This window comes from Musca domestica, unplaced genomic scaffold, assembly GCF_030504385.1.
Source record: "Musca domestica strain aabys unplaced genomic scaffold, Musca_domestica.polishedcontigs.V.1.1 37, whole genome shotgun sequence".
Taxonomy (NCBI): Eukaryota; Metazoa; Arthropoda; class Insecta; order Diptera; family Muscidae; genus Musca; species Musca domestica.
This window is the reverse complement of record NW_026712321.1, coordinates 1,007,640-1,029,613: the sequence shown is the minus strand read 5'-3', so window position 1 is coordinate 1,029,613 and position 21,974 is coordinate 1,007,640. Positions and strand designations below refer to the sequence as shown.

Sequence of the window (21,974 nt, the reverse complement as noted above, 5' to 3'; positions counted from 1 at the left end):
ACAATTTATGCATATAACAATGTAACCTTAAAAGACTGAAATTCGTGCCTTTAAAAAAATCTATGGAAATGACAATTTTTAAGTATTTTTTAAACGATACTTAATGTAAACCTAGCATTAGTTTGCTATATTCAAAAGACTCAAAAGAAATGGGTTCATATTTCACAACCATGGTAGAAGAATACAGGTATATACCAGCGCTTATATATTAACGCTTGGGAACATTGATAAGTAAAAAAATTTTAAATGTTTTTTCAAATATAGGTAGATTTATTATGTTTTCTTTTATTCGGATTTTTCAACAATTTTTAAAAATTAAAATAATTTTTCATTCAACATTTTCAATTCAAAAATTGATTTGACAGTTCATTGTCCCAGCAGCTGTGTCGATGCGTCTGCCTATATTCTTATACCATGTTCACAACTAAACTAATTTTAAACTCTGTGATCGGAAAAGTACCTATGTACTTATGTGTTTTACAACTAAAGACACCATCAGACGGAATGGGTTTTACATATGTGCCAAAATTGCCATTTTACATATGACACACACTTCCATATGTTTTTTTTTATCCTACAACTAAAGACATTATCAGACGGAATGGATTTTACATATGTGTGTGTGTCATAATTGCCATTTTACATGTGACTCATAATATTTGCTATCACACACTTCCATATGTTTTTTTTATATCTTTTGATTACATTTTATTATATTGTATTTTCTACAAAATATAATACTTTCAGGATGCATTTTTACCACAATTTGAATATTATATATGTTCATACAACACTTATCAATAAATTATATATTTCCGATGGAAATAGGGCTCACAGTGATCGAAAAAGTACGTATGTCTTTTACTCATGTATATCACAACAGAAATGTCGTCCATGTATCACACGATAGGTGGAACTTATATATGTATATGAAAAATTGTGCATTCCATATGTAAAACACAATCCGTCTGATAGTGCCTTTGGGAATGATAGAAATTACCATCAGCTGATGGTTGATTATGTATACATTCACAACAAAGATCATGTAGGCATCTGCAAGGAAAATAAATCATATTTCAATGTATTAGCCACGCTTGATTTAAGAAAGAAACCATGTCGACATTTTTTTTTTTTTTCAAAATTATACATATGACAACACCTTCTGCCAATATGTATATTTCTAAATGCATTGTATACACATAAATCAGATCATAAATCTATGCTGTGGGATTACAACAATTTTGACAGTTGAATTATTGCGAGTTTGAAAAATCTTAGCTGTTGTTTAGGTGTCTGAGTCGAGTGGATCTTAACTATCAAATCCATAGCGAATACGTCAAATGAGATAATCTCTCAAATCCCGTGGATCTAATTTGACGTATTCGCAATAAAATTGACAGTATAAATCCACTAGATTTATTATGTGAGTACGGTGTTATAAACCTTTTCGCCATGGCTCATCTGTTGGAGCTTTATTTGTTTTTTTTTTCATGTAGGGTATACAAGGCGTGAGAAAGGCAAAATATTTCGTCGGAAAAAAATGAAAAAAAATCTTCCCAGTTTCCCGGCTATGGAAGAACCATGGTAGAATAATACAGGTAACCGTATCGACATTTTTATATGAAAAATTATTCAAATTTGTAAAAAAAATTAATAAATAATAAATAAAATATTTACAACACTACTTTTATTTTATGAAAAAAATGAATGTGCAAAATTTTGACATATCGACACAGCTGCTGGGATAATGAACTGTCAAACCAATTTTGGAATTGAAAATGTTGAATGAAAAATTATTTAAAAATTATTATATTTGAAAAAAAAAAAAAAAACATTTAAAATTATTTGACATATCAATGCTCCCAGGCGGTGATGCTTCTACCTGTATTCTCTTACCACGGGATGAAATATAAAATATAAATTTTACAATAAAACAAAAATTGTAGTCGTATGATTGCATGGGATTACCATTGTAATTGTACCATGGGTTCATCCATGGTAGAATGAAGTAGGTAGTCATGTAAACATATGTTTATAATTTTTCTTTAAAAAATTATTCATTTGACAACATCTCATTATCAAATGTATTTTTATAAATCCATTGTGCATACACAAATCAGAGATGGGAACCTGTTATTCATGCAGTAAAATTTGACAAGTTTAATTACAGAAAATGTGAAGATGAGAATGCTTATTTGAAAAGGCTTTACCTTCTTAATTTTACCATGGGTTTTTCCTTAATATAACTTAATATTCTGACAGTTTATTGGATATTTAAAAATGACAACAAATTTAAATTATTTTTATTTTTTTTTTTTTTTTCATTCCATTTTATTAAATATTTTGTTTTCTATGTTAAATGTAAATTCACAACGTTGCTTGACTAAAATAAAACTAATAAAAAAATACCATAAGTTGATCTGTAATATTACATTGGACACCATTATCATCTCGTATGCATTTCTTCTACTTCAAATGTTCAGTTCGGTGGACGGCAATTTAAATCAATTGATTAAGAGTGCTAAAGCTAGCCGAGGCCTTGTCAATTTCATCAAAATTCTTTTTGATCTTTGAACTGTCAGAGGGGATTTGTAGTTCGGGTGTAAAGTAGACTTCCTCCAAAAGATGGGAGCACAAGTTGCTGCGCAAAGATTTGTTTTGATTTTCACATTGCGCGATTAGTTTGGAAAGTAACATTCTTCTGCAAAAAATATAATTTTTTTTTTTTCAAAAATACACACATTATTGTGAAAGGAATAGAAGAAATTGTAAATTAAGTGTAATATTAAATATACTACCGTAACATTTGTGTGGAGTCCGTATTGATTGAATTCAGGTAAGCTAAGGAAGAGAATTTATTACAAGAAAAAAAAAATACAAACAAATGTTTATGTTTATGCTTGTTATATTTTTTGTTGTTTTTCTTTTACTACTATTATTGTCATGCAAATTACCAGCTCTTTTCATGCTTATACATATGTTTGTCTTTTGGTTGCTATACACAATGAAATAGATTATAGATTAATTATGTTATCGATAAATAAACAAAAAAAATTGAAAGAAAGAAAGAAGCTAAATAAATATGCGATAACTTATTAATTAGTCACATGCGACATGCTTTCGGGGCGTATCAATCATTAATTCATATTTTTTATATATTTTTTTGTAATCCAAAATCAAAAACTGTGCAACAGAAGTTTTGTGAGGCCTTAAATCAAATGACCACCGCCGATACTATCCAAGCTTCGTTTATCTACCATCCTTTTGGAATATAAAAATGACAGCAAATCATTGTCATTCAAACCTCGTAAAGCATCTAAGCTATGTCGTTGGTGATCATCGGTGCGTACGGGTGCAATAACAAACATCTGGTAACGATCATGCAGTGTATTACCTCTAATGGCGCCAAATTCCTCTTCGGAAGCTAAACACAATAAAATGGGGAAATGGAAAAGTATGGAGAATTTATAATATTTTCAAAAAAAAAATAGCATTTAAAAAAAATACTATTTTTTAAAAAAATATTATTTTCATAAAAAATAGTATTTATCACATTTTTATAATTTAATACATTTTCTATGATTAAAAAAATTTTTTTTCACTTAACTAACTGCAATTATTTCGTATGAACATACTATTAGTGTTTTTTGGCACTCAGACCACAACACAAATTCGATTGTGCAAACCCTTTTCATAAAAAAAACATTTTCATAAGAAAATGTTATTTTCATAAGTAAATATTATTTTCTTAAGATATTATTATTTTCATAAAAAATATTTTTTATGACTAAAATATTATTTTCATAAGAAATTATTATTTTTATAAAAAAACATAAAAAAATATTATTTTCATAGGAAAAAATTACTTTTATAAGAAAATATTATTTTCATAAAGAAATATTTTCCAAATTAATATTCTCAAAAAAAATTTTTTTTTCATAAAAAAATATTGTTTTCATATTGGAAAATTTATTATTTATCACATTTTCATAATTTAATACATTTGAGTAAATGTATTATTCAATAAACAATTTTTTTTTTCACTAAACTAACAGCAATAATTTCGTATGAACATACTATTAGTGTTATTTGGAGACTCAGGCCACAACACAAATTCGATTGTGCAAGCCCTTTTCATAAAAAAATATTATTTTCATAAAAAAAATAAAAAAAAAATAATTTTATAGAAAATATTATTTTCATATGAAAGAAAGTATTTTTTTATGAAAAAATATTATTTTTTAAAAAAATATTATATTTTAAAAAATTATTATTTTCATAAAAATATTATTTTCATAAAAAAATATTATTTTTGTAAAAAAATATTATTTTCATAAAAAATATTATTTTTATAAAAAAATATAATTTTCATAAAAAAATATAATTGTCGTAAAAAATATTATTTTCATATTAAAATATTATTTTCATATTAGTTAACACATTTCTATAATTTTAAACATTTTCTATGAGTAAATGTATTATCCAATACGAAAATGCATTTTTTCACTTAAATAACACCACTAAGTTCGTAGGAACATACTATTAGTGTTACATAGGCACTCAGGCGTCAACACAAAATCGATTGTGCAAACTCTTACTTAAGCCGTTTTGCCAGCTTAGGTTACACTTTATGGTAGGGTTGCCAAGATTATTATGAGAATATTATTTCATAAGAAACCCCTTTTTTTCATAAGAAAATATTATTTTCATAAAAAATAAAATTTTTATAAAAAAATAAAATTTTCTTAAGAAATTATTTTTATAAAAAAATATTATTTTCATAACAAAAATCATAAAAAATATTTTCATAAGAAAATATTATTTTCACAAGAAAGAAAATATTTTGTTTATAAAAAAACATTATTTTTAAAAAATATTATAATTTTCATAAAAAAATAATTTTTTTATGAAAAATTATTATATTTTAAAAAAATTATTATTTTCATAAAAAAATATTATTTTAATAAAAAAATATTATTTTAATAAAAAAATATTATTTTCATAAGGAAATGTTATTTTCATAAAAAATATTATTTTCATAAGAAAATATTTTTTTTTGAAAATATTATTTTCTTAAAAAAAAAATTATTTTTATAAAAAAATATTATTTTCATTCCAAAAATATTATTTTCATTAAAAAAAGTTATTTTCATAAAAAAAACATTATTTTCATATGAAAGTATTATTTTCATAAACAAAATATAACACATTTCCATAATTTCATACATTTTCTATGAGTAAATGTATTATCCAATATGAAAATGCATTTTTCCCACCTAAATAACACCAAATAGTCCATAGGAACATACTATTAGTGTTACTTGGGCACTCAAGCCACAAAAAATCAATTGTGCAAACCCTTTCTTAAACCGTTTTCTAGCTTTGGTTACATTTCATGGTAGGGTTGCCAAGATTATTATAAGAATAGCCCATACTTACATAAAGGGGTCTAAGGCGATACATGAAAAAGAAATCAATTAAAAAAACGTGTCATTATCTTTATCAAATTAAAAAAATCAATATCAATATCAGAACACTTACCTTTTGTGGCATGGCCATGGTATAGGCAGCCAACAATAATACTGATAATATATAGAAATTCATTTTGCTTCAGTCGGTTGTTGGGCGGCTTTCTGTCAAAGTTGCTTCAGAAATTTCAAGGATATTTCGTTTTCGCTTCGTTTAGCTGGTCGTTAGTTGGTTGTTACTTCTAAAAGTGAACACCGAACACTGCATGAATTTTCACTGTGACGCCGGGCATTTATATACCATTTTTGCTGCAGCCAAAGGAGATGACAGTCTGTTTCAATTAACACATCAAACAGAATGAGACTGTGCTCCCACCCACCCCCACCTCCACTCCCATTGGAGCTGCCTCACCACAAATGTGTGTACTGTGACTTTTGTTGTTTTAAGGATTTGTATCATTTAGTAACCACTAACCGACGACCATTTAGCCATATGATCAAACAAAACACTAGAAAATCCTCGCCATTGACACCATCATCAACAACATCTACACAATCTGGCGATAACTGTCTATCGTTGGCTACATGTGTAAACATACATTTGTGAGCAGTTGTTGTGCGTGTGGGTGGGTGGGTGGCCACCAAGTGTTAACCATGTTCTGTTAATAACATAATTTACCCCTCATTTGATTTTGTGGTTACAAACCAAACATTCCGCCTGGCTTCCAGATAACATTATTTGCCGCACAACAACTGCTATCGTGAAATATGCTTGGTGGTTTTTAATTCCATTAGTCCAATATGTTTTCGGTCAACATTAAGTAATTCATTAGAATTAACTTGGTTAGCATTGCTACGACTACGTCAGCTACTGGTGATGTGAAGTACTTCAATTCATATGCACAAATTATTGGCTTTAAATCCTGACGACACTTGTTGCTTTTATTATTTATTGCAAAATATCGATAGAGGAATTCAAAAGGTAATACGAAAAAAATTCCTGATTGAAAAAATTGTTTTTGGATAAACAGTTTTTTTTTATAAAATGGTTCTGAAAACAATCTAAGGTGGGAATACATAAAACCTTTTTTCGAAAAAAAAAAAACAAAGAACAAAAAAACAAAAGGGGAGAAAGGCCAAAATCGAACTAAGTCAACCTAAAACTCCTTTATATCTCTTCAAGGAAGCCAGCCGCTGACTTAAGACTGTCAAAAAATCCCTTTATGTACTCTCACCTTTAATGTTTCTCATTAAATTTTGTGCTTTTAAAATATTTTATTCGAAAAATTAGTCGAGTAAAATTAACTGATTGACAGCTCCTAATTGATTGATACGTTGATTTTGATGAGTTGCCATCTTATTTTGACATTTTGCTCTTTTATTATTGTTCTATCTAAAGGTGAGAAGACATAGAAAGTTTTTTTTTACAGTCTTAATTCATCAACTGATTTCTTCGTAAAATATATGTTTTTTACACATGTAGTGTCAAATGTTCCATATGTAAAAATTACACGCATCGTGTGATACATGGACGATATTTCAGTTGTGAAATACACATGGCAGAAGAATACAGGTAGATGCATCAAAGCTTGGGAGCATTGATATGTCAAAAAAATTTAAATGTTTTTTCAAATATAAGTAGATTTTCATATACTTTCATATACTACGTCATTCGGAGGCTATTATAATTCGCGTTTTTCAACAATTTTTACAAATTTAAATAATTTTTCATTCAGCATTTTCAATTCCAAAATTGGTTTGACAGTTCATTGTCCAAGCAGCTGTGTCGACGCGTCTACCTATATTTTTCTACAATGGAAATACATGAGTAAATTACTTATGTACTTTTTCGATTACAGCGATCCCTATTTTCATCGGCAAAAGTTTGCACACATCGTGTCATACATAGACGAAATTTCAGTTGTGAAATACATGAGTAAACCACTTACCATGGTAGAAGAATACAGGTGGATGCGTCAACGCTTGGGAACATTGGTATGTCAAAATTTTTCAAATGTTTCTTCAAAAATAAATAGATTTTTATATGGTTTCATTATACGACGTCAATCGGAGGTTGTTATACCATGCATTTTTCAACAGTTTTAACAAATTTCAATAAATTTTCATTCAAAAATTTCAATTCCAAAATTGGTTTGACAGTTCATTGTCCCAACAGCTGTGCCGATGCGACTACTTATATTCTTCTTCCACACCACTTACGTACTTTTTCGATTACAGCGAGCCCTATTTTCATCGGCAAAATATAATTTAATGAAAAGTGTTGTTTGTTTGTTGTGTAAAATTTGATTTGCGGTAAAAAGTCATCTGTAAAGTATTATATATTTTTTTAAAAAATACAATCACTTGCTCCGATCCCGTACAAGCAAGAATCTACTAGTTTTGCGATTTTCCTCTATATCATAAAGAAAAAAGTCGGTTATCGTAGTAAAAGCATTTAAATTCTTGCAGTTCTGGAACGGTGCAAAAATGTAACCAAAGGAAATAAGAAAAACATATGCAAGTGTGTGATAGCAAGAATTATGAGTCACATGTAAAATGACAATTTTGACATACATACGAAAATACACATGGATAATAGAAATTGGTCGGTTCCAGATTTGCAAGAATGTAAAAGTTTTTACTACTATAACCGTTTTTTTTTTCCTTTATGAAATCGAAGAATGTTGCGAAACTAGTAGATTCTTGCAGGTTCTGGAACAGCCCCAAAAATGACAGCATATATGTTAACCCCTTTTCATCTTATAACAGCTAAAAATAACAAAGGAGTTTTAGGTTGAATTAGTTCGATTTTGGACCATCCATCTACGAGTCTATTCTTTTACGAAGAAACCTGTCCATGGTAGAATAATACAGGGAAATGCATCAACGCTTGTCAAAATTTTTCAAATGTTTATTAAAAAATAAATAGATTTTTATATGGTTTCGTTATACGACGTCAATCGGATGTTGTTATAGCATGCATTTTTTAACAGTTTTAACAAATTTGAATACGTTTGCATTAAAAATTTTCAATTTCAAAATTGGTTTGACAGTTCATTGTCCCAGCAGCTGTGTCGATGCGACTACCTGTATTCTTCTACCATGGACCAGCCGATGACTTAAAGACGTAAAGGTGGGAATACATAAAGCGCTTATTTGACTGGCTTAAGTCATTGGCTGGCTTGATTGGAAATGAACAAAGGAGCCTAGGGTCAAAATAGAACTAAGTCAAACCAAAATTCCTTTGTGCCTCTACAAAGAAGCCAGCCGATGACTGAAGCCAGCCGATGACTGAAGCCAGTTAAATATGCGCTTTATGTATTCCCAGTCTAAGTGTGTAAGTACAAAAGAAGCTTGAAGTCATGGCTAGGCATATTTTGTGACATTTTATAAAGGGATTACAGAGCCGCACTAAAATACTGCCGTCGTTTTCCATTATAATTTGACATTAATATGCCTAGCCATGACTTCAAACTTTTTATGTACTTGCACCTTAAGTTCATAAAAAGCCTGAAGTCATGGCTTGGCATATTTTGTGACATTTTATAAAGGGATTACAGAGCCGCACTAAAAAAAAACTTCCGTCGTTTTCCATTATAATTTGACATTAGTATGCCTAGCCTAAACCGCACCCTAAACCGTTGTTTGAATTTTTTTTTTTTTTTTGGTTTATATATTTTCACCTTAAGAGGGTAAAGTCATGCAATCATGTGTTTATAATTTTATATAGAAACAGTACTGAATATACATTATTAAAATCTATTCATAAAAATACATTTGACAGTTGATGAGAAAATATTGAAAAACCTCCTTCCCTTTATTAACATCAAAACTTATGTAAAGTACTAAAACACTTCATGCGAGTGTGTATAGCCCTTGCTATATTTCCTATATTTCGCTGATTCCCTATAATAGAGGCTCAATTTCAGAATTTGCAAGAATCTTCTAGTTTTGCAATTTTTAGATATTATATGCTCTGTTCTAGAACCTATAAGAATCCACTAGCTAGGCAAATATCTTCGATATAATAAAGGATATATTGGTTCTGAGCTGTCAAATTCTCATGGTAGAAGAATATAGGTAGACGCATCGACGCAGCTGCTGGGACAATGAACTGTCAAACCAATTTTGGAATTGAAAATGTTGAATGAAAAATTATTTAACTTTTTAAAAATTGTTGAAAAACGCAAGTTATAATAACCTGCGAATGGCGTCGTATAAGAAAACATATAAAAATCTACTTATATTTGAGAAAACATTAAATTTTTTTTGACATATCAATGTTCCCAAGCGTTGATGCATCTACCTGTATTCTTCTACCATGTAAATTATACACAATTAAGTGTTGTATACATCATGTAACTCTTACAAAATCAGTAGCCGAGTTAATCCTGATAGTTGACCAATCACAAATAAATTTTAACTTTGTTTTCCATTGTAAAATATATTGTGATCGGGCAATTATCAGGGTTGAAGTACGTTTACATACAAAATCACTACTATGATTAACACTTATAGATGACCAATCACAATAAATGTTATGCATGTTTTGTGTGGTCAAATTTATTGTGATTGATCAATTATCAGTGTTAATCTGGGTAGAGTTTTTTTTTGTAAACGTATTTTTAACCCGGATAAAGATTTGCATGTAAACGTACTGTAAGTTTCGAATCCTGGCGCAATCAATAGATAATGTATTTTGCGCAGCTGATCGTCTAGATTAGTTGTCAAAACACTCATTTTGAATGGAATTACAGTATCATGGCCCAAGTCCAAGGTCCCCCCTTCCAAAGTCAGCTGGCTACCGAATTTAATGTCAGCATGTATTATTATGATTAGAACCACATAACAAAAGATAAACAAATAACCACAAAAGTAAACAAATTTTGACATTAAATCTGGGTTTTAAAATTAGCAGGAACACCTTATTATTGTGTCATGTACAGTATGAAAGATTTAGGGCGGAAATACATAAAACGCATATTTGGCTGGCTTAATAATGGGCAATTAATTATCGCCTGGCTTCTTCGTAGGTGAACAAAGAAGTTTTAGGTTGACTTAGTTCGATTTTGACCCTAGGCTCCTAGGTTCATTTCCCAAGAACCCAGCTGATGACTTAAGCCGATCAGATAAGCGCTTTATGTATTCCAACCTTTATGATAGAAGAATACATGTAGTCGCATGAAAACAGCTGCTGGGACAATGAACTGTCAAACCAATTTTGGAAGGGAACTTTTTGAATGAAAAACTATTTAAATTCGCATCATAACGAAAGGTTTTTGTTGTATAAGAAAACCTATAAAAATGTACTTATTTTTGAGAAAATATTTCACAAAGTTCGACCTATCAATGTTCCCAAGCGTTGATGCATCTACTTGCATTCTTCTACCATTGGTGACATAAAAAGGCTTTCCTGACTGGCATAAGTTATCGACTGGCTTCTTCGTAAAGGAACAATGGAGTTTTAGGTTGACTTAGTTCGATGTTGGCCCAACGCTCCTTTGTTCTTTTCCGAAAAAGCCAACCTTAACCAACGTAAGCCATTCAAAAAAGCTTTTTATATATTCTCCCCTCAATGAACAGTAAGCAAAATATTACCTTATATACTAGACCATGGTAGAAGAATACAGGTAGTCGCATCGACACAGCTGCTGGGACAATGAACTGTCAAACCGATTTTGGAATAGAAAATGTTGAATGAAAAATTATTTAAATTTGTAAAAATTGTTGAAAAATGCATTTTATAATAACCTCTGATTTGCGTCCTATAAAAAAAACATTTAAAAATTCACTTATTTTTTCATAAAAAATTTTAAAATTTTTGACATATCAATGTTCCCAAGCGTTGATGCATCTACCTATATTCTACTACCATGATACTAGACATTGTGGTCTATCAAAAGACATGTGTGTAAACAAGGCTTTATTTTTTAAAAATATCAATCTTTTATAATAAAAAAAACGTGAACCACTTCATTGTAGATCAGATTCTTATCGTTCCTGTACAAATTTTCCATTCGAGTGTGGTCATTTAACGCATGTTTCGCATTGTATCATGATAATCTGCATTATCTTGATATATGACGTACATTATGTGAAAATTTACGTCATAAAGTCCATGATAGAGTAATTGTCATGATAATAAATTATCATTAAAAAATTTACAATCGAAACGCATTTACAGCAATTGAAAAGTTATGTTGCGTCATTAAGTGGACAGAAATTTGTGACCATACCAGAGGCGAGAGAGCGAGATAACTCAACATGAAGTTGGTGAGGGAATAGACGCCAATTTGTCATCAGTTGTCAATAGCGAGAGACAGTAACCTGAGGTTTAAACGCGTACACGCATAATAAATCCAAATGTTTTTCAAAAGTCAATTCCAATGCGTATACGTCAAATAATGGTAGAAGAATATAGGTAGATGCATCATCGCTTGGAAACATTGATATGTCAAAAATTTTAAAATGTTTTATGAAAATTAAGTGGATTTTTAAAAGTTTTTTTTATACGACGCAAATCAAAGGTTGTTATAATATGAATTTTTCAACAAATTTTAATAATTTTTCATTCACCATTTTCAATTCCAAAATCGGTTTGACAGTTCATTGTCCCAGCAGCTGTGTCGATGCGACTACCTGTATCTTTCTACCATACGTCAAATGAAATCCACTGGATTTAAGATTTGACATATACGAATGGGATTGACACTTGAAAGCCACTGGATTTAAAAAATGTGTTCAAGCCTCAACAAAAGAAAAAATAAGTGTATCTAGTCACTTTTTCTGCAACAATTGTCCAGCAACACCTTTTGCAGAGAGTAAAGATGAGAGTACATAAAACGCATTTTTGACAGGTTTAAGTCATCGGCTGGCTTCTTCGTAGAGGAACAAAAGAGTAATAGGTTGACTTAGTTCGATTTTTGTCCAACGCTCCTTTTTTCTTTTCCAAGGAGCCAGCCGTTGATTTAAGCCAGTCAAAATAAGCTTTTTATGTACTCTAACCTTAAGGTAGTTTTATTCTCTTTTGCAAAAAAATAAACTGCAAAAAGTAAACAGACGGAATCCCTGACTTCCAAGCAATCAGCTGATTTGTCAAAACAAAGCCATTTGTGTGGCATTAACAGAAACGAAAAAATTAAAATGGAGCCGAAAAACAAAATATTTACGCTTGCAATTTCCAAAATGCAAAACATATGAATTGTTTGCCCAAATATAAATCACTGGAAGGAGAAGAAGAAGAGTTGCAAGTGATTGCATGAAAAAAATTGTCCAGAAATATTTTGAAATCTCTCAGTGAAAAAAAAACTTCAAAATTTGTCTTGAGTTAAAAAGCAAGTAACAATTTGCAACAATTATTACAAATTTTAAGGTAACCAGACACACCTATTATCTTTAATCAGAGTTGTATTTTACTACAACATACGTACGGATCCGGTAGTTTATTCATTTGACAAAATCTCATTGTAAAATTGTATATTTATAAATCCATCGCCAGAGATCAGAGATGGGAGCCTGTTTTCTATGCAGTGAAAATTTATCAGAATATGCACAGATGGATATGCTTACTTGAAATGACTATACCTTCTACATTTTACCATTGATATGTGCGTTTACATATTTTTTGATAAATTTTAATAATGAAATTGCAGACGACATAAAAATTGACAAAATAGTGCATTTGGCATAGTAAAATTAAGAAGGTAATGTCATTTCAAATAAGACTATCCATCTGTGCATTTTTTTTAATTTACCTTGTCAAATTTCGCTGAACTGGTTCCCATCTCCGATTTCTGTGTATACAATGGATTTATGAATATAAATTTCTACGATGAGAAGTTGTCAAATGAAATTTTTTTAAAAAATTATTTATAATTTTTAATTATTGCAAGGTAAAGGCTCCATCCGACGAAATGTGTTTTACATATATAATGTCAAATTTTCCATGTGTAGAAATTGCACATATCGTGTGATACATGAACGACATTTCAGTTGTGAAATACATGGGTAAAGAACATATCATGGTAGAAGAATACAGATAGTAGAATCGACACAGCTGCTGGAACAATGAACTGTCAAACCAATTTTGAAATTGAAAATTTTGTATGAAAAATTATTCAAATTATTAATTTTTTTTGAAAAATGCAAATTATACCAGCCTCCGATTCTTGTCGTATAAGAAATCTTATAAAATATACTTATTTTTGATGGAACATTTAAAAAAAATGGCATATGTATTCTTCTTCTGTATTCTTCTACCATGGTACATATGTACTTTTTCGATCACGCGAGCCCTATTTCCATCAGAAAATATAATTTAATCAAAAGCATTGTTTATTCGTTGTTTGAAAATATATAAAATATAAAATTTACGGTTAAAATTCATGCATAAAGTATAATAATATAATATAATATAATATAATATAATATAATATAATATAATATAATATAATATAATATAATATAATATAATATAATATAATCAAAGAAAATAATAAAAACATATATAATTACATGGTTGGAAAAATTATAAGTCATATTTAAAATGGCAATTTTGAAATACACATGGATAATAAAAGTGACAGCACATATGTAAAACCCATACCGTCTGATAATGCCTTAAGTGCCAAAAACAGACCGGATTACTTGAGTTCTTTCTCCCCCATGATTTTCTTTGTCTTTCCCCCCTCAAACTCTCATCCTTCCACCCAGAATTTCCCTTCAAATCATTTAAGGAAAGATAAACTACACTTGATTTGTTTTTTGTTTGTTTTTGTTTTGGAATTTGATGAAATTGAATTCTAATTCTATGAGTTTTCTTTTTTTCTTTTGAGTTTATTTTTTGTTCTTAATTGAGTTTTTCATTTTTTAGTTAAATTTTGGTTTTTCAATATTTTCTCTTATTTGCTTTCGATTTTTTTGTTTTGTTTTGTTTAGTTTTGTACATTGAACATGACAAAATAACAACAAACATAAATTGAGGGCCACATTTATTAATTTCCATCTCAAATTATAATTAGTGTGAATGTGTTCGTGTTAGTTGTTTAGTAGTAGTTGTTGTTGTTCTTTTCGTATTTCTTGTATATCTGTTGAGAGATATTAGAGTAATCTAAAACATTTCATTTTTTTTTTTGGGTTTTGTTGATTTTTTTGTAGTTTTTTTGTGATTTTTTTTTTAAATAGTTTTAATTCAATTGAACACTTAAAAGCTAATCGTCTGTCATTTTTTACCACCGGGTGCTGAGGTTTTTAGCACACGATGCCCTGGTGCTGTGGGTGACAAACTCAATGGTGATGGTATATCCTGGCGTTTATCTTGTATGGAGAGTGGCAGAAACTGTTGCTGGCGTTTCTTGCTAAGCTTATTATTATCATAGACGTTGTCGTTTTTTCCATAGAGTATGGCCAAATGAACAACACAAAACAGGCCCAAACTCTGTAAGAGATCATTTTTTTTTCAATGGAAAAAGGTCATCAAAATGTTTGGGTGACGAAGAGATCGACTAGAACTTACCTGGAATATGGCTATAATGGCAGCACCAAATGCAGTTATTAGTAGTGTATATTTTATTTGTTCGGAGACAACGGCTAAACAGCCTCGTTTATAATGAGTATCGCAGGCTGATTCATAGGCTGTTTCAGGTCGCGAGCAGCAGGACCAGGGCAATGATAAACGGCGATAGTCAAGTGGTCCATCAACACCACAGCATTGCAACTAATGGGTTAAGAGGTATAGATTAAAATTGAAAAATATTTAAATGTTATTGGGAAGATAAAATAATGCTTAGGGTACGTTTACATTAAAACCCCTTATCATGAGTGGTAAATTAATTAAAAAATTTACACAATGGCAGTTTGTTTAAATGTATGTTTAGATACACGAAATCCACTCGATCTCAAAGAGATAGTAGACGCGTAGACACAGCTGCTGAGACAATGAACTGTCAAACCAATTTTAGAATTGGAATTGTTTAATGAAAAATTATTTAAATTTGTAAAAAAAAAAATGTTGAAAACGCGAATTAAAATGACCACCGAATGACGTCGTATAAGAAAACATATAAAAATCTACTTATATTTGAAAAACATTTAAATTTTTTTGACATATCAATGTTCCCAACCGTTGATGCATCTATCTATATTTTTCTACCACGCTTTTTGCTTTTCTTTCCATTCTGGCTAGCAGCTGATACCCAAAAAAGCAATTCATAGCAATTTGGCAATGCGAAATATGTATTTCTATTTAGAATCTAATCATGGAAGAAGAATACAGGTAGAACTTTAATATGCCAAATTTTTTTAAATGTTTTGTCAAAAATAATCTTGTTTTCTTATGCGGCGCAAATCGGAGGTTGTTCTGATACGCACTTTTCAACAATTTTTATGAAATCCGATTATTTTTCATTCAACAAATTTCTATTCCAAAATTGATATGACAGTTCATTGTCCCAGCAGCTGTGTCTTCTATCAATAACTGGTTTCAAATGTGGTGTAAATACGCCATTAAACCACGTTTACATTTAAGTCAACGTTGCATTTTCTGCACTTTCATTCTCAAATTTAACTCTAATGAAAAAAATATTTCCATCTGTGATTTTTGTATATATAAATAGGATTTGTGAAAATACATTCTGACAATGAGATGACAAATGAATAATTTTGGAAAAAAAATTGTGCCATTGTTTTAATTGTGTCATGAGTTAAGCCCTTTAATGTTACTCATGATTTAATGCAGTACAATTTGACAATTGGTGTGCATGATAACTCAATATTTCTCATAAAATAATGCAAAATATTTGACAACCCAAAAGTGCAACAACTGTCAGCTGATTAAAAAAACAGCTGTTTTGCGACCGATGCAGAAATTTTTAGAAATTTCAAGCAATTGTTTAATTATTTTATTCACAAAAACAGAACTAAATTTCCCCCATAAAATTTTCAGTTTGTTTTGCGTTTCTCAACTGTTTAAAAGTGTTACGCATACATTTCGCGAAACAGCTGTTTTCTTGATAGGTTTTACAGAATGTCATTTTCAATAACTTTTCTCAAAATGTGCACTCGAGAGAGAAAAAATCTCTCATAACAGGTTACTTATTAGTTTTTTTTTACTGGAAAAGTCATCGAACATATCCAAGGTAATTTATAGAAAATGCAGAGCTTGATATATTTGGGTATATGTCAATTCCATTTGGGTATATGTCAAATTTAATTCACTGGATAGTATTGACAGTTGAAATCCACTGGATTTTGTATTTATAACAAAAATCTATAAAACCTAACAGCCTAGTTTTTGTAACACACTGAGAAGGTCAAGAGAAGCCAGGTTCCAACAGAAGAAGACGACAGAGAATGAAATAGAAACAGAATAATAAAGAATGTAAATTTACTTCCTGATATGTTTACAATATTTTGAATTTTACAACAGCTCATTATAAATCCATTGTGTATATAAAATTAAATTTGACAAGGCATTTTACAGGAAAATTCCGAGCTGCATATTATTATTTGATATGAGGTTACTTTGTTTTAATTGAATGAAATACTAAATAATTCATCGTCGGTACCTGGCATAATTTAATGTTGATTTTACTGCTTCATTAAAAAAATGAGAACTGGCTTCTTCGTAAAAGAATAAATGAGTGTTATGTTAAATTAGTTCAATTTCGACCCGTAATTTATACTTCACCCTACGCTTCTTTATTCTTCTTCGAACAAGCCAGCCTATGACTTTCGATGAGAGTACATAAAAGACTTTTTTTGACTGGCTTAGGACAACAACTATCTTCTTCGTAAAGGAACAAAGGAGTTCTACGTTGATTTAGTTCCATTTTAGTCCTAGGCCAAAATTTTGAATACTTAAACCATCGAAAACAAAAAGGTTTATACCAAAAAATATTTAGCATTTTTCAAAGACAGTAAAGGTGAGAGTACATAAAAGGCATTTTTTGACTAACTTAAGTCATCGGCTGGCTTCTTCGTAAATGAACAAAGGAGTTTTAGGTTGACCTAGTTCGATTTTGGCCCTAGGCTCCTTTGTTCATTTCCGAAGAAGCCAGCCAAATAAGCGCTTTATGTATTCCCAGCTTAAGTCTTCGGCTGGCTTCTTCGTAAAAAAAAGTTTTAGGTTACCTTGATTCAATTTCGGTCCATAGTTTATACTTGTTCATACTATGTCTCTTTGTTCTTTTACTAAGAAGCCGATGACTTAAGTCAGTAAGACACTTGTTCTTTGTTTTCTGACCCTTAAGGCAGATAAAAAAACCTTCTGTGTATTCTCACCTTTCGGGTTTTAGGTCATCATGATAGCTTTAGACTACGTTTAGATCGAAGCCCTTAAACGTGATTCAATTATTACGGTAAAAGTACGTTTACATACAAAATCTCTACCAGGGTTAACCTTGATAATTTATCAATCACAATAAATTGAATGTGTGTGTTCTATAGCCAAATTTATTGTGAATGGTCAATTACCAGGTTTAACCCGGATTAAGATTTATATGTAAACGTACTTTAAGAAACTTTAACATAAATTTATTTTAACAAAATTTCTCGAACCCTTATTGCAATTTTATTGTGAATGGTCAATTACTAGGGTTAATCCGGATTAATATATGTATGTAAACGTACTTTAAGAAACTTTAACATAAATTTATGTTAACAAAATTTCTCGCGGAATGCTTTTTCGTTTAAGGTAAAAATACATAAAAAGATCTTTTGACTGGCTTAAGTCATCGTAGAGGAAAAAAGGAGTTTTAGGTTGACCTAGTTCGATTTTCGCCCTAAGCTCCTTTGTTATTTTCCAAAGAAGCCAGCCGATGACTTAAGGCTGTCAAATAAGCGTTTTATGTATTCTCACCTTTACATTCACTTGGTTTTAATTTAATCACACTATGTCACTTAATTTGTGAAATTAATTACTTGTCATCCACTAAATTCTTCTTTTGACAAGTTGTAAAAAAATGTTTTTCCTTCAACCTTTTTTGTTTACAATAACAAAAACAACAGCTCTATGCAATTGGTTAACCCCAATTCGGCGAGACCTTGGATGTTATTGTTTTGCATGCGTTACAACCCAATGTACATACAAAAAACACACACATACATACTTTCCCCACACACAGACACACTCACACACACAAAATAATTATGTATAACTCAACTCAATGACAATTTCTTTGTGTGTAGGGATGTGTGTGTGTTGTTGTTGTTATTCTTGCTACTGCTGCTGAGTGTATTGTGCATGTGTATGTGTCAAGGTTACCTGTGATTGCATCCTATTCCATAAATGTAGGTTATCAACCTTGGTCCTGGAGAATTTATCCAAAAATTCGACAAATGAATCATCAATGTAAATCTCCACCGATGATGGTAAATGTTCACGCATAGCCAGGGACCAGCCGCACAATAAGAACTGTATTAGAATGTTTATGACCAGGAATGTGGCGAACTTTTGTTGTTTTGGAAGGCGTGAAATGAAAAAACAAAAACAAGGATAAACCAATTATGTTGTTTTCAGACCTTAAGGCTAGAGACAGCTATGACAATGACACTTACCAAGCCCAAAAGACATTTTTTCTTTTGATTGGTGGCCTGACAGCCAATCCAACAAAGAATAAACGTTCCGGGACCCAAACACAAGAGCAAGGCTGCTGGGGCCCATAGCCTATTTTGTACAACGCCATAGTGGCCTGAATGTCCCCACAGCAGGGAAGTGCCCAAAAATATTTGTGCACAGCCAGTGACCTAGAGTAAAGAGGGAGGGGAAAAAATTGAGAACAAAGAAAGAAAATAACAACAACAACAAAAACAACAATCATGCAAAATTGTGTTAAAGCAGAATAGTCATCATCTGCACTTTGGCCATTGTTTGTCTAATGTTTTTATTTACATTTCTAAGGATAAATGTGCACACACACACACATACATACATGTGTAAATGCACTTGCCTTTGCAAACATAAACACATGTAGATATGTGTCAAAGTTGCGCAATCATGTTTTCACTACAATCCATTTTTTTTTTGTGTGCCACAACGGGACTTTAATGAGACAGACAATAGGGATATTGCTATGCCTACATGTGTGTGCGTGTGTGTGTAGTTGGTAGGAAAATATTAGTCCACTTACCGCTAATAGGACAATGTAACAATATACCATATATTTGAAACATTTTATACGTTTAGTTAATGCCATTTCATAAGCTGAACTTGAAGGTGGCGTATGATTTTGTTGATAAGCTACCAGCAGTTTGGCTTTTTCTCAATTTGCTGCCGCTGCTGCTACTACTGATGTTTGTTTATTATTAGATGGGAGTAAATTTTTTTTGCTCTGTTGTGGCTAGTCCGTTGTCGTTGTTATCTCAAATCTCCGTGTAGGTTTTCTTTTTCGTTTATTTATTTTCCGTTCCTCAATTGAGTCTCACATAATGGCCAACACAACCACACAGCGAACACTACACAGTGTTTACTTTAATTTTTAGAGTAGGTTCCACACCAGCTTTTTAGCTTTAGGAATTCCAACGATTTTCGATGTTATTGTTGAGGATTTTTCCTCACACAATAGTTTGTGTCAGGACAGGACACCACAAAATTAAATTAGGAAAAAAACAATTCAATTGAACCAAGAGTAATAAAATTTTAAAGAAAGCAGTTGATGCTGAAAGTAACCAGACTTTTTCTTACATGACATTGTTATACTCTTCTGATTTGAACAGTCAACGCATTATCTATAACCAAATTTACGCAAATACTCCACCGTTGGATTTGTTGTGACACTTTGTCGAATGTCGAAAACAACAAAAGAGATATATATATAGGGACATGGTTGTTTTTTCCATGTGTCAAATGCCGGACATATGTTATGGAAATATTATCCCTAGAAAACAACCCCTAAAATGTGTAATGGCGGGAGAATTTGAAATATTTGAAAGAATTTCAAATATTTAAAAGTTTGATGTTCTGCCGGAAATAATTTCAAAGGGATTCTCTAAGCTGCAATATTTCGCTTTCAACCAATTTACTTCCCGAATTAGTAAAACTAAATTGAAGAAGTAAAGGTGAGAATTTGAAGAAGTAAAGGTGAGAATACATAAAACGCTTTTTAGAAAAAGGTGAGAATACATGAAACTCTTTAGGTGAGCATAAATAAACCCCTTTTTTGGCTAGCTTAAGTGATCGGCTGGCTTTTTCGGAAAAGAACAAAGAAGCTTAGGTCCAAAATCGAGCTAAGTCAACGTCAAAATCCAAAAGAGGTTTTAGGTCGACTTAATTCGATATAGGCGCTACGCTGCTTTATTCTTTTCCAAAGAAGCCAGCCGATGACTTATGTCACTCAAGGCATATTAATGTCAAATTATAATGCAAAACGACGGCACGATTTTAGTGCTCTGTAATCCCTTTATGAAATGTCACAAAATATACCTAGCCATGACTTCAAGCTTCTTATGTACTTACACCTTAATCGTGAGTTTTTTTTTATCAGTTTTAAGACGGAATTTCAGAGTTGTAGTTGAACTTTTTTAACAATATTTTATGAAGTATTTTGCTTTATGAAGACTTGTGTTCATGGTAGAATTAAGAAGGTTAAAAATGAAAACAAACAAGTTTTTTTAATGGCTCAAGTCATCAGCTGACTTTTTTGCAAAAGAACAAAGAAACATGGGGTAAGAAAGTAAAAATTATTGCCAAAATTTAACCGAGTCAACACAAAACTCCTTTGTTCTTTTACTAATAAACCAGCCCATGGTTCAAAGGTGAGAATACATGAAATGTTTTTTTTTTTTGACTGTCTTCTTCATAAAAGAAAAAAGGAGTGCAGGGTGTACAAGTATAAATTACGGGCCAAAATTGTACAAAGTCAACCTAAAACTCCTTTGATCCTTTACGAAAAAAGCCAGCCGATGACTTAAGCTTGTCAAAAAAGCGTTTTATGTAGTCTCACTAAAAACCTCTTTTGGGATAATGAAAAAGGTAATATTTTGCAATCGTCAATCAATTATTCATTTAACATCATCAGAGATGGGAATCTGCTTATTATGCAGTGAAATTTGACAAGGTAAATTAAAATTATTAATTCTACCATGGAAAACATGGTAAAAATTAGAAGGTAAAATCATTTCAAATAAGACTATTCATCTCTGCATTTCCTGTAATTTACCATGTCAAATTCCACTGAATAAAAAAACAGGTTCCCATCTCTGATTCCTGTATATACTATGGATTTATAAAATAAATTTTGACAATGAAATGTTGTCAAATGAATAATTTCGAAAAAATGTAAATATATGATTGCATGACTTTAAATTCTTAATTCTACCATGATGGAAAATATAAAATTAAAAAACAATTAATTTTCCATCTCTTTTATAAAAATGTTCATATCACATTCTCATAGAACAAGAACTGAGCGCCTGTAGTTTTGTTTTTTTAAAGAAGTACTCTGGAAAAGCTGTCGATTTGTTTTCTTGAATGATTTTCATTGAAAAAGATATTGCAGATATTGCACGTCT

General features: G+C 30.7%; 2 protein-coding genes across 3 annotated transcripts; both read right to left on the bottom strand.

Moving 5' to 3' along the window:
- Positions 1 to 2,328: 2,328 nt before the first annotated feature.
- Positions 2,329 to 5,834, bottom strand: LOC101898189 (uncharacterized). 2 transcript variants are annotated; one of them, XM_005181884.4, is made up of 5 exons: positions 5,542 to 5,834; positions 5,440 to 5,449; positions 3,395 to 3,424; positions 2,799 to 2,841; positions 2,329 to 2,701 (listed from the first exon to the last, which is right to left on the bottom strand). In XM_005181884.4, exons 1-5 carry the CDS (start codon positions 5,602 to 5,604, stop codon positions 2,500 to 2,502), a joined length of 348 nt encoding a protein of 115 aa, XP_005181941.1. In that variant the 5' UTR covers positions 5,605 to 5,834; the 3' UTR covers positions 2,329 to 2,499. The 2 variants fall into 2 exon arrangements, with proteins under 2 accessions (XP_005181941.1, XP_058982159.1); XM_059126176.1 differs by lacking the exon at positions 5,440 to 5,449 and having other exon boundaries at positions 2,330 to 2,701; positions 3,305 to 3,424; positions 5,542 to 5,832.
- An 8,770-nt stretch (positions 5,835 to 14,604) lies between these two features.
- Positions 14,605 to 20,256, bottom strand: LOC101898015 (23 kDa integral membrane protein). Its single transcript, XM_020036182.2, has 6 exons — positions 20,149 to 20,256; positions 19,595 to 19,971; positions 19,023 to 19,211; positions 18,730 to 18,915; positions 14,983 to 15,183; positions 14,605 to 14,904 (listed from the first exon to the last, which is right to left on the bottom strand). The coding sequence occupies exons 2-6, from the start codon at positions 19,658 to 19,660 to the stop codon at positions 14,689 to 14,691; spliced, it is 858 nt and encodes a 285-aa protein (XP_019891741.1). The 5' UTR covers positions 19,661 to 19,971; positions 20,149 to 20,256; the 3' UTR covers positions 14,605 to 14,688.
- Between the last annotated feature and the right edge of the window lie 1,718 nt (positions 20,257 to 21,974).